At 36.9% G+C, this 19,287-nt stretch overlaps 1 protein-coding gene across 1 annotated transcript; it reads right to left on the reverse strand.

Moving 5' to 3' along the window:
- Nucleotides 1-14,714: 14,714 nt before the first annotated feature.
- On the reverse strand, nt 14,715-16,487 carry LOC104096713 (UDP-glycosyltransferase 75C1-like). The gene has a single exon (XM_009603127.4). It carries the CDS (start codon nt 16,205-16,207, stop codon nt 14,795-14,797), a length of 1,413 nt encoding a protein of 470 aa, XP_009601422.1. The 5' UTR covers nt 16,208-16,487; the 3' UTR covers nt 14,715-14,794.
- Nucleotides 16,488-19,287: the final 2,800 nt, after the last annotated feature.

The raw sequence follows: 19,287 nt of genomic DNA on the forward strand, positions 1-19,287 counted from the left end.
ATGGAGGAACACACATATCATAGAACACTTTTATGGAATAATGGAAAGAATGTTATGGTATGCGCGTTGGAGTAGGCAATGGCTGGTTTGGGAACGAGGAAAGGGCAAGAACAACAGGAATGCTAAGCCATTTTTTGATATTTCAAAATGTATACTACCAGATCATACATATTTTGAGGATCAAATAATCACATGGGATTAAGCTGGCAGAAACAAGGCCGTACAAGATATGAAGCTGGAAATTCAAAAACATGGAAAAATAGTAGAATTTGCGACATGAAATGATACTATTTTTTGGAAATGCTCAGATATGGATACAGGTTGGGAAAATAAATATGAGGATACACAATTGGATTCATCATGATTATTTTTGGAACAGCAAAGGGAAGATGGCCAAAATTGCAACAAGCGAAGATTACATAAGGGCCTCAATTGCGATGACTTAGCATAACTACTTTTTATAACTCATTTTAGTTGCTTTATTAGTTTGCAAATTGTAATATCAATGTTGAGTACCTCACACAACATTGATAATAGGAATTATGTTCTCGTCAAAGTTTATTTCTTTCATGACCTCCTGACACTTTATTATTTTTGTTCTCCTCTATATATAAAAATTATCCCTAGGCACATTACCTAGTTGATTAAAAATAAATTAGCACCAAAACCTATTTCAAATACTGTTGATTGCCAATCCCCAGCAAATTTTGACGAGCTAAAAACATAAACAAAAATTATGCTCGCTTGTCGAATATAATATAAAAAATATCATATCCACATGGATTGGATTTAAACAGTATTTTCGTAGCTTCTATTTTAATTGCTATACAAGATGATCAACAATTTAGAGTTGTGTGATTTAAAACTAAAATTTACTAAAAGTCTAAATTATTGGCTAATGACATTCGCAACAAGAGTAAGCAAGAATATATCAAAGGGAGAAAATATGGTTTGATTGGATAAGTATAAGATACTTGTTTGGGAATTAACTCTAGTTACTTCACTTCTATGGTTCAAGTGAGTCTCTCGAATTCACTCTAATATGTTCAAACATTCAGTAGAAACTCCTCTCTCGATTAAGTCTCAACCTTACGATATGAACTAAGTTAAGCTTGGTGAATATATGCAAGAAGTCGTAGTAGATTGATCCTTAGGAGAACCTCTTTCGATTATCCTCCTAACTAGGTCTAAACATTAATTCAACTAGCCTCTTTCGATTGTTAACAAGAATCAATGAATTCAACCAATAAGATAATACAGAATATCACAAATTATGCCTCTTTCAATTACATAAACAAGTGAATATATATGCAACAATAAAAACACCCAAAACGAATCAATACATAAAACTAGAGTAAATATCCACAAACAATTCTCAAAATACCAAATCCATCAATCCCTAAGGAAGAATTACTCCATGGATATAGATAAATTCATCACAATTAAGTTTAAATTAAAAGAAAATATAAAATATCCAAACCCTTGTCTTGAGTGACGATGAATGGTGAAATCCTTGTGCTCTTGCTTCTCCCTCTTCTCCTTAGCTTCCTTAGGTCTAAATTTTGTCAAAAGTCCTCAAATACTATTTTTTCATGTATATATACCAAGTAGGGTCGGGCCAAAAACAAATACACCTTATCCTACGTGAGAAATGACACTTTTCCAGAGTTGGACGTGCGCGACCGCGCACCTGGAAGTGTGCCCGCCCACTTGGCCGCGCACTTTTCACATTGTTCTGTCCCATATGCGCGGTCAGTGCGCGGCTGCGCACTTGCTGCGCTTTTTTCACCCTGTTATTTTGGGAATCTGAAGAACAGTAAAACATGTAAGCTGTAGTCCTTTAAATTATCTTTCTAACAATATATTGTGGAGCCCAAATAGAGTTCCGAGGGAAAGGTTATGCGCAATTTACTAGACACTGCACAATATGCCTGCTCGATTCTTCGTCCGTTCTTAACTATCATCCGTTGATCCACGAACACGATTCCGGCTTAATTCCTTCGGATTTTACTCATACGTCAAAGCTCCAAATCACTTGAATTCATTCCATAACATCTACATAGCTCGAAATCACTCCTACAAGACATAAAATACACAATTAGTGCAAAACACTAGCGATTAAAGCTCAAATTCAACTAAAGTACAGTAAATTGGAATGTAATAATCTACTAAAACATGAGATTATAGCCTACCATCGACAAGTCATTTGACTACACAACTCAACAGAATCGATTAAGCCATAATCTCTATGGTGCACGCCTACACGCCCGTCACCTAGCATGTGTGTCACCTCCAAACCAATCACATAACACGTATAATCAAGGGTTCATAACTCAGCACCAAGTTTAGAAGTGTTACTTACCTCAAGTCGTGCAAATCACTACTCCAATATGCCCTTGCCTCGCGAATTGGCCTCCGAATGCCTCGAATCTAGCCACAAATAGTTCGATACAATCAACACAAGCTATACGAATTAATTCCAAATGATAAAGGGCAAATCTTTAATCAAAACCCCGAAGTGAACCAATTTGAAACTTACGGGAACATCATGGAATTCGATTCCAAGGGAGAAGTTTAGCCAACATACCTGAAATTCGTCCCTTAATGATACTACAATGATCCACTACACTAAGCAACTTCAATCTACAATATCAACATCCAATGGGACCAACATTAGTAACAATTCGATAGTTGATGTTATTTAAACACTTTATCAAATACCTAGTAGGCATAAATCTCTACATCTCTTAACCATAGAATTAGTTCATCCAACTACCACCATTTACCAGCAATTTATCCCACCATCATTCTTAAACAATTCATACTCCCAACATCACATGCGTGACCAACCATTCATACTCAACCAACAAAATTCCACCAAATAACCACCCTTCAATCTCTACAATGGCTATGAACTTAAATTGGGAACATATGACTTCCAATCACTATTCAATAAGTTTCAATACTTAATTCATACTCACACACTCATAATAAATCCATGCACATATGTTTAGGGGGTGAAGAATTACCTTTTGGAAGAAATCTTGCAAAACCCTCCTTTGAGTTCTTGAAGAAATTTGTTGAAAATCTAGGTATTTTATGTGTATATTTTATCAATACTTGTATATAAATGATGGGATTTCACACCAAGATAATGGGGATTGCTTATCTTGAAGAAGAGAGGAGTTGGTGGTCTTGAGAGAGTGGAGAAGGGCTCCAAAATCCGTCCAAGTGATATGGGGGAAATGAACCCCCATGGTGAGTACTTAAGAAGGCTTCAGGTGGGGATAACGTGCTAGGTCCAACGCCAAATTCCTATACTTCACTGGTATTTCATAGTTGCTGAGAGGGCTGGCGTGCCAGAATCCGCGCGTTGCACGGACCCTAGCATGCTCCCAGTTATTTTTTTTCCATTTCTTGCGTCTCCACTCACCCTCATTTGATACCTTGCTATGATATAGACCCGAATTGACTTCAAATTTTGCACACAATGACAATACAGACCTATTCCAGCATCTGGGATCGGGATCCGAGCCCCATAGCCACAAAATCAACTCTCGGGCAAACTTCTAAATTTCTAAAACTTCTAATTTTCCAACTTTCGCAATTTCATGCCAAATTCAACTACGAACTTCCAAATGAAATTCTGGGGATATACCCAAGTACAAAATCACCATCCGAACCTAATGAAACCATCAAAACTCCGTTCCAAGGTCAAATTCTAAAAATCAAACTTGGTCAATTCTTCAAACTTAAAGCTTCCTAGTTGAGAATCTTTCTCCCAAATCCATTCCGATTAACCTGAAAACCAAAACCGACAATTCACACACGTCATAATACATCATATGGAGCTGATCAAGACTCATAATAGCTGAACAAAATGCAAATGCTCAAAAGGACCGTTCGGGTCGTTATATTCTCCCCCACTTAAACATATGTTCGTCCTCAAATGTGCCAAGGGTCGTTCCAAATCCATCAAATCGCCGCGTAACCTTACTATGCACATACGCGGGGGTGATCCCACGTCACCCTATTCCATATAGGTCTAACCACACAACATTTCTGAAGATCCTTAATTCAACCTTAGCCCATAAACCTTGGAACTCAATTTCCAACATCCAAATTTTTTTTACAAGACCCGAATCTCGCATCTACACACTATATAAGTCTGAAAAAGCTGTATTATGCCTTAACCATAACCCAAGATATAATCACGTAACATACCATACAACTCGCATACTCACAACACAATTCCTGATCACAATAACTACTCAAAACAAACCCGGTACTTGTATTAAACCCCATACCAAATAAAACCTCATCCCAAAACCTTCGTTCACTACCGATAATGAAAGAAACACGCAGAATCTCATAACCACTTATCATACCAACAATTCAAGAAGCTCTCTCGTCCGTCAAGGGCCATTGCCCAATTCTGAGCGGAAATAACCCTATCCCTCCAAACACTCCTCATTCTAACACGATAGTGCAAATTTCAGGTCTAGAAACCTCATCTCAGCCAATACGAGAAACCCAACTGAACTCATCACGGAACCACACGGATTCTCACATAACACAGTCCATACACCAAACAAGTAATAAGTCAGCCATGCAGCAAAATAAAAGGAAAGCAAGGTACGAGAATTATCTAAAGTGTAACAGATATAACAACAAAAGTACAATTGAGTTAACTCATCCCACCAAGGGAAAACGAGACACCGAATAAACATGAAAGTAATATTCCAATAGAACTCTGCTGCAATAAGTGACCCATCCAAACACCGATCTAGTAACAGTAACCAGCTTTCCTAGACTCACATCAACATCGACCGCACGGTCAACTCACGTGCTGCATGGACAACTCATGTGCTATAGTATCAATACCTGGATCCGTATGGACAACTCACATGCCAATAATATGATCTGCCCGGTATAGTCCCATGCCTCCAGTCCAAACATATTGTACAAGAGCAGTTAAACAAGTATACAAAATGCATGACCATAACCACAAGGAAGCAAATAACACAATATACCATGGCCCGATAAGAGCATAACCAAGGTACAATCAATCATTCAATATCCCAATATCCATCTCGCCCAAATTTCGCTGCAAGGACCAAATAGAACCGCATTATGTGTGCATATAACCGATAAATCACAACCCTCTGTATCATAGTAGAGTAACATATAGAACATTCCAAATACGAATACGACCAATTCTAATCTAATAGCACATCCCCCACAATAGCAGTACCGAGTTAACAAATCTGACCCGGTGTAGAATACACATCCTCATTAGGCCACCAATGAGCCCTCAAATCAACTCCGATTACCCACAAATAGTTAATTAACCCCCCGATGTCCACAATGACCTAACCATAATGCATACTATCATCTGGCTAGCTTCATCCACATGTTCACGGTATACAACTACGAAACAATCTGCTTCTAAGAACTCCTAGTCACCAAATTCATAGAACACATAAATCACCATAGTTGATCCCAACTCCAACACTCGAATGATTAACACATCTCTCATACATAATCAACCCACATGGAATACTGCTATAATTCTTCCGTTCCACATAGCAAAAATTTGAATATTAGCAGTCGATCAACCAAGTGAGTACCGAAATACCAACAAAACGTCCGTAAGTGAAAACACAGTGCGCCTACTGAAATTCGCACCCATCTTAGGAAATAGCAATTAGTAATAGCATTCATCTAGTCATCTGAAACTGCCCATGTTGTCTACGAATTCACGATCATTCCTTCAAAACTGAACAGTCACCTTATACATTCAAATCTCAATCCTACAGGACACACTGCCTCTATTAGGCCATCATATGAAAAGTACGAGAATCTCGTAATCAACTCTGAGTCACCAGCAAAATATATACCCGGTTAGTTAGAAACCGTCCATTATCTCCCATCCAGGAGGAAATCACAATACACAACATGTTCCTCATGCCGGTAGAAAATATCCACCTTAACCCAAGAGTATTACCACGTAGACACCGGTATAGACTACCAAGCTGTCATAATTCTCCGAGTTCCTCCGAATTACCCTCAAGTTAATAATTCTCCTTGTCGGAACACTACGATTCTTACCCAAAGCACACCACACAAGGGATCCTAGCATAAAACCACACCTCCCCAAGGCCCATAAGCCGTTGTATTTCTTCTTAAGCACCCCATAAGTACCACAACCGAGACACCCATTCTGAAGAGACCTCATGTGAATTTAAAATTGTCCCATTTTACCTTTATAATACTGAAATGCAGAATCCATAGTGACACAGAATTACCGCAAGTCTCGGCACCATCAAATGCAAATCTGAGATCTTAGCCATATATAAATCCAAAAAATTCTCAATTGCTACTTATAAATCTTTAACCCTTTAGAATCTTCTCGAGAGTCATCCATTCTACTTAAATCTCAATTGCACCGCCCAAACGGGCCAAACGACATGTGCTCTGTTAGCACAACAACACCCAAAGAAGTAACCCTGCCTTAACACCACCGATCAAATTCATATTCCATGCGCACTACATTCTTCACAAATAACAACTCACTCATCCCATGATTTTTCATATACTCATAAAGTGCAATATACCCCGTATCCAGGAATTTCATTGCTTAAGTCATCCTCAGAACCAGCCTCTGCAAGTCATAACAGATCCACAATTATGCCTCAGACCAAAACTAGTATTTAACACATAGCCATGAAATCAAATCGTCAATAGCAGGCTCCCCCACTTAGTTCAAAGCCATAGAATAAAATCTCTGATAACTCACCATACCCATACTCTATTACTGCCAAAATTCCCGCACTGAAATTCAACCAAGTCCTTCATAAACTCATGTAACACATACCATACAATACCTCAATCATCCGCTAAGCTCGCATTCATCTTCGTGACAGTCAAGTCAACTTTCTCAACCAATCCGAACTCAAATATCAACACATATACCCCACTGGTAGAAAAGAAACTCTCCACACAACATTATAATTATCACACCTCCATAGGTTACTTCGCAGGAGATAACCCACCTGCTTAGCCTCAAATTTGCATCTTGATATACCTCTTCGTAGCCTCAATTACTGCGCAATTACTTAATCTTCCGGAGTTCGAACTCAACAACAATATAAGAGAATTTAATTTGCCCCACAATTAGACAACGTGAAAGATCCTTCAATACACTCATAACTCAAGACTACACATCAAATCAAGACAGAAATTAAGCACCCAATAATTCTTTTTACATCTCAAGGAAACTATTTTTGTCATATTCAAACCCACCTGAATACATCCCGTAGTCACATCATACTCATCATATAGCTATTCAACCACTCATCGAGCCACAAATTCCACTCATAGGGACACTACCAGACATATGAGTCAAAAGGTACATGTTCACACAACTGAAACTACCGAGCCTAAGTTGCGGTCTAAACCTGGCCTCAAGTCCTTCAGATTGGCCCATCACCAAAACACAGAAAACTCATATCGTACCTCATTCATAGAATCACAAGCTATTGATTCATAGCTGATACCGAGAGTTCACATACACATACGAGTGAGTGGAAGAAATTCAAAGATATACGCTTCAAGCTGAATCGATGTCGCACGATAAAGAAGGAAAGATGGAAAGTTTTATCCTAAATGCTTTGTAGCCTCTCGGAAATAGGTAGGGACGTCATCATACCAATCCGCAATTCTCTACTAGACACTTGCTCATGACTCGTAGAACCTATGAACCTAGAGCTCTGATACTAACTTGTTATGACCCAAATTTGCATTTCTCATGATGGCGCCTATCGCAAAACTAGGCAAGCCGACAACACCAATAAAATACGAATTTCCTTAAATTTGGAAACATAATAAAGAAAAATCCCACAATACTGATACTACATTCCCCAAGGACTGGTAATACAAATCATGAGCTTCTAAGATTTAGAATTTTCAAAGTTGGTGTGAAATAAAATACATCATATGTTTGAAATATATATGAACAAATTAATAATTCTAAAGATACCAAGAACAAGACGCAACTATGACTAGATCGCAGGTACATCTTCAATGCCAGCTCCCGCTATACACAAGAACATCAACATCCAAAATCTGTACACAAAGTGCAGAAGTGTAGTATGAGTACAACCGACGCCATGCACTCTATAAGTAACAAACTTAACCTTAGGATGAAAGAAATGACGAGCTTGTACAAAGGTCAAAATCCAACACCGACGGTCAAGAAACAACTTAGAACAAAATAAATAAACAATGCAAGTAATAGCTCAAAATATGATACTCTGCTCGTTCACAATTTCCGAAAAAATAAGTATGCCTTTTTCAAGTACAATAGTGTAACCCAAATCTTTCACCGAAATCACCAAAAATATGAGTAAATTTGGAAACTGTGATTTTTCCTAAAATCTTTCTTCCACAATAAGAAATTGCATTATCTTGATGGTAGGAGGAAAGTACATCCCTATGCCTACATGTCAATATTCATGCCAATGCAATGCAACATAGTGATAAAATTATATACATGCTCCTTGAGTTTCAATTCAGTTAGTCCTCCCATTCACTCAATCCTCACAATCACTCATGCCTAACAACCACTCAGTCATCACAATCACTCATGCCTCACAGTTACTCAGTTCTCCCAAATCACTCGGCACTCGCACTCGGCACTCACACTCAGTAAGTAGCTGTGCTCACTGAGGGTGTGTAGACTTCGGAGGGGTGGATCTAGCCGAAGCGCTATAATAAGCCAATCATGGCATAAATCAATAAAGCATGCTGCAGCGTACATCCCGATCCATAAATATCATCACAGTCAGGATCTCGACCTTATTCAGTCATCAATCTTTCCAGTCTCTCGGGCTAAAAGGTCATGAAAATCAGCCCAAAAATGATGATATAATGTGTCAATGAATAGCAACAGAGACTGAGATATGATATGAAATGAATGAATATGACTGAGTATGAAATTACAATTTAAACATATAACTCAAAAGCATAAATGACCTCAGTGGGTTCCAATAATACCAGCATATGCCTAAGCATGATTTCCAACATGAGTCACATCTCAGTTTCTCTAACACATGGAAAATAACAAGTCATTTGACTACACAATTCCACAAAATCTATTAAATCACAATCTCTACGGTGCACGCCCACACGCCCGTCACTCAGCATGTGCGTTACCTCCAAACCAATCACATAACATGTATAATAAGGGGTTTATGCCCTCAGCACCAAGTTTATAATTGTTACTTACCTTAAGTCGTGCAAATCCCTACTCCAATATGCCCTTTCCTCATGAATTGGCATCCGAACGCCTCGAATCTAGACACGAATAGTTTGATACAATCAACACAAGCTAAAGGAATCAATTCCAAATGATAAAGGGTGAATCTTTAATCAAAACCCTGAAGTCAACCAACTTGAAACTTACGGAAACATCATGGAATTCGATTCCAAGAGAGAAGTTTAGCCAATATACCTGAAATTTGCCCCTTAATGATACTACAATGATCCACTACACTAAGTAACTTCAATCTACAGTATCAATATCCAATGAGACCAACATTAGTAACGATTCCATAGTTTAGGCCATTTATACACTTCATCAAACACCTAGTAGGCATAAATCTATCCATCTCTTAACCATAGAATTATTTCATCCAACTGCCACCATTTACCAACAATTTATTGATGACTTCCAAATCCACTACTAAAAAGTAAATGGACACCGTCGCACGCAATATAATTTACCTAACTATGACTCGGGGTCGAATCCCACAGAGAACAATATGCAGGCGACTAGGCATGTAAAGGAATTATCACTTATTACACTAAGCCAAACACTTTGAAAGGTTTTGGGAAAATATTTATGTCTAAATGCAAAAATGTAAACTAACCTAGAAAGCAAGTATAATAATCATTGGCTACAAATATGGATACACGAGGAATTACACTCAAGTAACGATCCAATGTATTTCACAATTTTACAAATATGAGCAAGTTTATATTAATTAGCCTCGGGTAATAATTATTTATTAGCTTCTTCCAAAGATTAACAAGACTTCCTAATTGAATTATCCCTAAAATAATTAAGAGATTAAGCATACCCGAATATGGCTATTAGTAGTTCAATCCTATCCTTAAGTCAAATATATAAAGTAAGGGTTAACGCCTCAAGTTCTTGTTAATTAATCTTTTCCAATCCCAAATTATCTTTTCCAAAATTAATTCGAAGTAAATGGGCCACTCCTAGGGTTAGCTAATCCCTTTGGAAACATTAAAGAACAAGAATAATTAAAGAAATAATAGCTCACTTCAATATAAATAAAAATCGTTCAATACATAAGCACAACAAGATATTTAATCCACACTTTAAATATGAATATTCCCATAAACAAGATTCAAGTGTTGGAAAAAATACTATACTTAGATATTCAATACAAAGCAAGAAAATACAGAAATGAACATAAATGGGTAAGAAATTCTCAACCAAAAGTTTCAAATCTTCAAGATCCAAGTGTGTGTGCAAGAACCCTAGCTCCAAAACTTGTGTTCTCTTCTCCAGATATGCCAAAAATGTCTAGAGATCGGCCAAAGATATCCCCTAGTCAGCCAAATATGTGTTTCCAATAAGCTAGGTTGTGTATTTGTGGGTTTGGGACAGAGCAAATGTGAATTGTGAATCCTGCCCAGGTCTGAAGCCAGTTGACCGCACTTGCGGAAGGATCATCACAAGTGCGGCTCAGCAGATACGGATACCTGCTCGCAGAAGCGATGTTTGGTGGAAATGGTTATTCCACAGAAGTGGACTTCATGCACAGAAGTTCGATCGCAGATGCAGAGATAAGGCGTAGAAGCGCACTTGCAGAAGCGGTTCTCTAGTATGGGAATAGCTCCGTATGATGATTTCGGTCTTAGGAGCGAGTCCGAAAGTGGATTTGGAGGTCCGTAGGTCATTTGGGCAAAAGTTGGAAATTTGGATAATTTTAGGAAGTTTAGCGGGAGTGGACTTTTTGATATCGGGGTCGGATTCTGATTTCGGAAGTTGGAATAGGTCCATAATGTCAAATGTGACTTGTGTGCAAAATTTGAGGTCAATCAGACGTGATTTGATAGAAATAGAGGGCAGCCCAGAATCCGCAGATGCAGAAGATTGGGCGCACCTACATGAGCGCTCGAGAGACATGGTCACAGGTGCGGCTAGGCTCGCAGAAGCGACCCTCTTTGTACGCAGATGCGGAGCTCGGCCAGGTGAGGGAAAGGCGCACCTGCGGGGCATTTGTTGAAGTGCGGGACCGCAGATGCGTCCCAAAGCACCGCAGGTGCGAAAGTCACTGGGCAGTGAGGTTTTATAAAACGGGGTTTTGGCTCATTTTCACTTCATTTCGTCCATGGGAGCCAATTTTGGAGCACTTTTGGAGTGCCATCTTCATCAACTATAATGGGGTAAGTGATTTCTTCACATTTTGAGTTAAATACATAATTTTTACATGGATTCAAGCATGAAAATTTGTAGAAATTTGGGATTTTTGAAGAAAAACCTAGAAATTGGTATTCTTGGATTTTGATCACAAATTTGGGCATGAAATTGAGAATAAATTATATATTGGAGTTCGTAGTGCTATGGGTAGTGTTTGTCTTCGAAAATTTTCGGAATCCGAGCACGTGGGCCCGAGGGTTGCTTTATCGATTTTTCGAGCGGAGTTGGAAATTGTTATAAATTTATTAATTATGAGTATTATAGTACATTTTTGATTGGGTTGCATCTATAGATAGGAATCTTGTAACTCATAGCTGATAGGTTTGTTTAGTTTCTTTTGATTTTGATGTAATAACTGGACTACAGACCAGAGCCTCGATGGAACCTCACTCGACTCTCCAACTCAGCATTCCATCCTTTTTTTTGAACTATACACGGCGTAATTTTCTTATAACCCGGGATATGTAGGTTGTCTATAACCAAGACTCGGTCGCACTCTTTTCTCTTATCTCTCTCCTTTTGAATAATGGTATGGCCAAAAATTAGTCATATCGCTCATCTTTTCTTTGCCTGAAAACTCTTCATGTTTTCAAGCAAAGAGGGGCATACTGTGAGCACTTAATTTTGACCGTGCTTGAATATTTCCCACTTATCTCGCCAATACCTCACTTCTCACTCCATCTTTCATGCTCCATCTTCCCACACGTGTCCCCACTCCACTTTCCCTTGCCCCCCACTCTTTGCCCCCCACACTTTGTCCCCACTCTACTTTTCCTTGTCCCCCATGCTTGTCCCCATTCACAACCCCCCACATGTCCCTCATTCAAAAGAACACACGAAAGGGGGAAGGAAAGATATAGATCCGGGAATAGGGAGAAACAAAAAAACAACAGTGAGGAAAGGGAAGTGAAGGAAAAATAACGGGCAACAGTTTTCCTCTTTTTCTTCCTAATCATACACTCATCTTCCTCACTTCATCTCTTCCAATAAACACCACCAAAATTTTAGCTAAAGCTAGAGTTGAAACCGGCCCTAAAATCATGTAAAATTTCATTAAAACAACCTTAAAACCACCAGAAAATAGCTGCGAAAATCAGCTCCAAACCAGTTCATCCCCATCAAAGAATCAGTTGCAACAGCTGGGAAAAAACGCAGCAACAATGGCTGCGAGAAACCAACCAAAAGTGACTGTTCCAGCACCTAAAACCAGTCTATAAGCCATCTAATGACAAGGTATTCTTGTTCGAGTTTGAGGATTTGTTGAGGTTGACAGTATTGTTCCGGTTCCGAGCTGTTATACAAGTTTCTTTTTTATCAATATATTGAAAAGCATTTGGCAACAGTGAAGGTCCGTTCCTTTTTATCTTGTCACTTGGTTAAGTTGATATCAATATGCTGCATATTTTCATGATCGAATGTTGTGAGCCGCAATAGAAGTTCATGAATCCGTAGTTTTTTATTGCTTTGTTTTATTTATTTTGTCTCGTCTTAGTTTATATTTTTCTTAGTCATGTTATTAATTTTGTACATAATCTGCTTTGTTTAAAAATGCTCAACGGTGAATTTTGTTTGATTTGCTAAATATTAGTTTAATATTTGATTTGCTAAATATTAGTTATGTTTAAAATGCTCAATGCTCAATCGTGATTGTGTACACGTTCGCGTGGCATAATTATGATTTTCAAAATTAAAACTGAAGTATGTGTTCCCACAACTTTGGCCAAAACAATCTTAATATAATAAACTTCTATTAATTGTGTTCACGTCCGCATGACGTAATTTTGGCACAATAAATAAAACGGATTCACACGCGTGATTCGTTTCAAAGATAATTTCATATTTTAACAATTAAAAGCGGATAGATAAAACATGAAAATCAATAAATCAGAGTTTATCCAAAATTAATTCAAGCCATTTTCAGTCAATAAAGCGACCGTGCTAGAACCACGGGACTCGGGGAATGCCTTACACCTTCTCCCCGGTCAACAAAATTTCTTACTCGGACTTTATTTTCGCAGACCAATAATAATAGAGTCAAACCTTCCTTTGACTAGGGATTCATATAAAAGGTGACTTGGAACACCCAAAAACTCAATTCCAAGTAGCGACTCTGTAAATAAAATAATCCCTATTCAAGTTTGTCACTTTAATTGGAAAAACTCTTTAACCCACAACAATTCACACACATATATTTTGTGGGGTAAAAAGGAGTGTGACAGCCTCGAATCCGGATCCCGGTACCTTATCTTCGTGCCGCGATCCGATCTACTTCGGAGTCGTCCTTCGATGCAAACTCTCGATTTCGATCGACCCGTCCGATTTTAATCGTATACACATGAATAACATAAATAATAGCAACTCATATTCATGCATGTTGTAGAAATTTCAAACCAACACGCCAACTTTTGTTGCATGATAGCCTCCTAAAATAGTATGTCAAATCAGATTAGCCAACTCAATATGAATTATATCATGACCTCTTAAGTGTAAATTCTAGTAGTCTATTTCACAAATAGTTTCTACAAAACCTATGGCTAGCTGTTGTTCTAACTTGAATATTGAAAAGATTCTAATTTGGTCCATATAACGGACGGATACATGTAAGGATAGATCTGGATGATATAACCGGCGAGAGTTGTGATGGAGCGGTAAGTATTCCTTTATCTATAATAAGAGGTCTCAGGTTTGAGTTCTAGGTATGAAGTCGCTTTTGTTAGGGAGCACTTTACTCCCTAACGTGGTACTTTCCGATATAAATTATAGTTTAATCGGGTCCCAATACAAGTACCGGATATCGGGTGGAAAACCAAAAAAAATATCTGTATGATATTGATTCAATAATGCAGTACCTGCCATATTCATCAAAATCCTAACAAACTGTGAAAGACAGCAAATTAGTTTCCATGTATTTTAGTGCAATTCGTAAGCTCAAACGTCATTATACTTCAATTTTGGTCTTCAAACGGGTTTTAAATTATATAAAAAAGTCTGAAGGATAAACTCGTCCCGGATTTAACTTAATTACAAATACTATACTGCTACTTTAACATCTTATAAAAAGTTATGTGTCTTGCAAAAATTTATTTACACTATTAACATATCTATCTATATCTATATATATATATATATACTATATTAAAAGCACGAATGCCTTTTACTCGACATGGTAGTGTACAATTTTTTTTATACAATCCGTATATAGATGTTGAACACTAAACTTTATTAGGAAAAAAAGAAGCAAATTACAAATAGGAAAACAATTGCTTAATTAGAAAGATGTCAGCAACCTTTGCCAACTTCTTGAACAAAAGCTTTTAGATTCATTTCCGAAGATCCGCCTTCTTTTACAGCTTCCCTTGCCAATTCTTTCCATTTTTGAGCATTTCTTCTCATTTCTTCTCCTTTCTCTCCACCATCCATTACCATTTCTATGCACCTTTTTATCTCTTCACTCTCAACCACACCATCTTCATTCTTTTTCAACCTTACACCTGTCTTCCAAACATCTTCAATTAGTTTAGCATTTGTCCCTTGATCCGTCCAATGAGGAAATGCCACTACTGGCACACCTGACGATAAACTTTCCAGAGTCGAATTCCATCCACAATGTGACACGAAACATCCTATAGATGGATGTGTTAAGACTTCAAGTTGTGAACACCATGGTACTATTTTCCCTTGCTTTTCCAACTCCATCATACAACTTAATTTCTCTTCTTTTTCATCTCCCTTACCATTTTCTTGATCTCTTATTACCCACAAGAATGGCTTTTTAATCTCTATCAACCCTTTTGCAATCTCTTCCTTTTGATCTTTTGACAAATTCAAGAGACTCCCAAATGAGATATAAACCACAGATGAGTTAGCCTTTGAGTTCAACCATTCAATATAGTCATTAGACTTTTGAAAAAGATCACCACCAAAGGAAGAATCCAAAGGGTCTTTTCCGTCCAAAAATGTTGAAGGAATCAATGGTCCAATCCCAATTAAATTATACTTTTCAATAGCTTTGAGTTCCTTTGGCTCTAATGCATCAAATGTGTTCACAAGTACTTTAGGATTTTCTTCAACATCTAATGTGTCAAGTTGCTCTTTAAATGTTGGTAGAGCAAAGCTATATTTTTCTTCATTACTAGAAGAAAGTAAAAAAGAAGGAAGATCTTGGCTTTTTAGTAGTGGAAGCCTAGGCAATTGAATACACCAATTTGGATCATTGGTGCTACCTTTTATGGCATCCTCATAGCCATTGAAGTAATAATAATATATGTCTAGCACAGTTGCTGGTTGAATCCATAGTAACGCGCACGGTATGTGAAATTCACGCGCTACCTTTGCAGCCCATGGAAGCAAAAGAGAATAGACGAGGGATGTCACAGGACGTCCCTCGTCTGAGCTCTTCAAAATGATATCTTTTAGGGTTTCAGAACCGCGACTTTTTATCTCCGACATGTAATGTTGAGAATCATGCTCATCGGCCTTGAAACCATCGTCGTACCCATCAGAGAATGCCGCAAAATTTAAGCCCTTGGATAGAGTGAAAGTCGTAGTTTTTGCCATACGACGATGGGCGAAAACGCTCGTGGCAAAAGTTACCTCAATGCCCATTCTAATTAGCCTGTTGGCAAATTGGAGACATGGATTAATATGGCCTTGTGCTGGAAAAGTCACCAAGAGGACATGGGGTTGCACCATTGTTACACTTAGATAAACTTATTGAGAATAGAAGTTAGAGAACCTATCCTAAAAAGAGTTGGATTAGAGAGAGGAAAGTATGTTGTTGTATTGTGTGAGAGAAAAGGGAAGAGAAATCTTGACTTGTATGACTCTTAATAATTGTGTGATATGATAATAATTAGAGTGGGATATATATAAGGGAGTAAGATGTTTGAGGACCAAATTTGGACTCATGACGTTTGAGGTGACGAAATTGATGAGAAGACAAAGTTGTGCAACTAAATTTTGTTTTGTCTAAAAGAAACATCAGGTGGGCAAATCAGAAAGTGACTGGCTCTTGTGTTACGGCGGCGGATCCAGAGCACAATTTATGGATTATATTCATGGGAATCCCAAAATTATATATATAAAAGAAACTTACCAAAGATATTTATAGAGTTTTGAATGTGTACTTAGTTATTATAATATATAATATGACATTGCCGAAATAAATTGATAAACTTTAAATTCTAGAGCGATAAAGTATATTTAGGAACTATCACTACTAAAAATTTGATAAAAATCGACCAAGGTCGACCGACCAAAAAAAATTTAAATTTTTTTTTTTTACGAAACCGATCAACTTTGGTCGGTTTTCTTTGGCGCAAAAATGCGGAAAACTATTTTTGAGTCCCGCGAAATTTATGTTTCAAGAAACCGACCAACTTTGGTCGGTTTTTCAATTAAAATAATTAAAAATTAATATTAAAAAAACCGACCAAAATTGGTCGGTTAATTCGGCGGGTCATTTAAAAAAACCGACCAACTTTGGTCGGTTATTTTCGTACGAAAATACAATTAAGGAGTATAAATCAAATAAAAGACAATCTTAAAACAAAATGTACCAATGGTCTAGTGGTAGAATAGTATCCTGCAATAGTACAGACCCCGGTTCGATTCCCAGATGGTGAATCTTTTTATTATATAATTAAAATACCGACCAACTTTGGTCGATTTTTTTTGCAATATTTTTTTTTTAAAATTTAATTGACCGACCAAATTCTCGTAGGGTAAGGTTGTCTTTGCGTAACTAGTAAAGTTATTGTCATGTGATCAGGAGGTTACGGGTTCGAGCCGTGAAAATATAGGATAAAACTGCGTACAATAAATCTATGTGATCCGACCTTTTCCCTGACCTCGCGCATAGTGGAAGCTTGGTGAAAATGAGTTGTCATGCATGACTGCTATACTTCAATTTTTGTCATGCAGTAGCCTGTAAACTCAACTTCAATTTTTGTCATGCATGACTGCATGAGTTGTCCTGGATAGGCGCGTTTGTTTTTTTGTTTTATATATTCAGTTATTAAAAAACTTGTGGTTAGTGCTTAATCTACGAGGGTTAATATATAGCCAGATACAATGTAAAGATTGAAGTAGACATAAATTCTGGCGCTAATAGGTAAAAGTTTATAGTAGTATATTATTTATATAATTATCTTTTATTATTGATAAATTCATTTCTTTATTATCATATTAATTTTTAATAACTCGATTTTTTTCTCTAATTAATATAATTAAAATAGTTTTCTGTAAATCTTATTTTACTTTTTTCCTTAATTATATTTCTCTATTCATTAATTGGTCACGTAACTATATCTAATAATCTAACTTATTATTTATTTTTCTTAGATAAATTATACTCTCTCCGTCCCAATTTATATGAAAGTGTTTGACTGAACATGAATTTTATGAAATAAAGGAAAACTTTTGAAACTTGTAATCTTAAATAAATCATAGAAGTTTTTGGGCTAGAAATCATCTCATTAATGGTAAAAAGAAAAATCTAAAGTTGAATTGTTACCAAATATAGAAAAGGACTTACTAAAAAAAGGAATCATTTATGTTTTCTAGGTTCACCAATTTCAGTTGTGATGCAATCAACGTTAAATTCATTTAATTTTTTTTATTTTATAAAACTAAGTTCTCATTTTTTTTTAATTCTACATCCTCACTTGTCTAATTTTTTTAAAAATGATATTCATTATATATATATTTATATATATTAAGGTCTCTTATTAAGATTTTGCTTTAGGCCTCCGATAAGGTTGGGCCGCCCCTGCCGCTTGAGATAAGGGGCTTATGCCCCTGCTTGCATATTGTTTAACTATGATTAAGTGATATACATTTCACTTTATTTTTTAACTGTTGGTTTTGATATAAATATTCTATACGAGCGAGTATTTAAGTCCCATATGCTATATGTCCTCTCCATTTTATCACTTATTTACTACTTCATGATCAATAATAACGCCGACCATGATAATTAGTCAATGTTGTGGCGTAGTGAGCAAATGCAAAAATAGATCGATAATATTAAGATAGTCTGAGAATTTTTCTGATTTTGAATTGACCAAATAGGTTAAAAACTTAATATTCTGATTCGGATCGAATCCACAGGAAACAACTGGAGCAACGAACTAAACATAAAGAAATTTGATAAATGTACATTTTTAGCTGCTCTAAAAAATAATTTATGTTGCAGGGTTGTTTAAATTTGTAGTCGTAATAATATATAGAACAACACGGCGAGTTGGCGTGATGAGACTAATGACGTTTGTGCTGAGAAAAGCCAATCTGTTAATTTCTGATAATTTAAGTAGCCGTCATTAAAATAGATTTTGCTACCACTGCAAAAGTTGCTACGAGGTTGACACGATGATGATATTGGAATAGTCAAGAAATTAATGTTTGACGAATGATTTTGTAGTTCTTGAGATTGAAGTAGCGGGCTCGACGGTTCGGATATGAGCGGGTCAAGATAATGCAAAACGGATAAATTATTTAAGTCAACCCATATTTAAGACGGATAAAAACGGGTTAACCGTCTGATAATATGGATACGATCACTTTTGGAAGAACTTCTAGTCTCCTAGGAACCTCTAATTTGAGGCTTTACAAACCTCCCACGATGGTTTCGCCTGAAAGGTTCCAAAGTTGTAATTCAATCCAAATTTGTTTTACTCAAATCCTTTTCAAGTCCTTCCAATCAATCAACGAGAATGTTCAAAGTTGCAGGATACAATCACTTGGATCTTATGCAACCAAATGAGAGAAATAAA

The sequence above is a fragment of the Nicotiana tomentosiformis genome, chromosome 9 (assembly GCF_000390325.3).
Source record: "Nicotiana tomentosiformis chromosome 9, ASM39032v3, whole genome shotgun sequence".
NCBI lineage: Eukaryota > Viridiplantae > Streptophyta > Magnoliopsida > Solanales > Solanaceae > Nicotiana > Nicotiana tomentosiformis.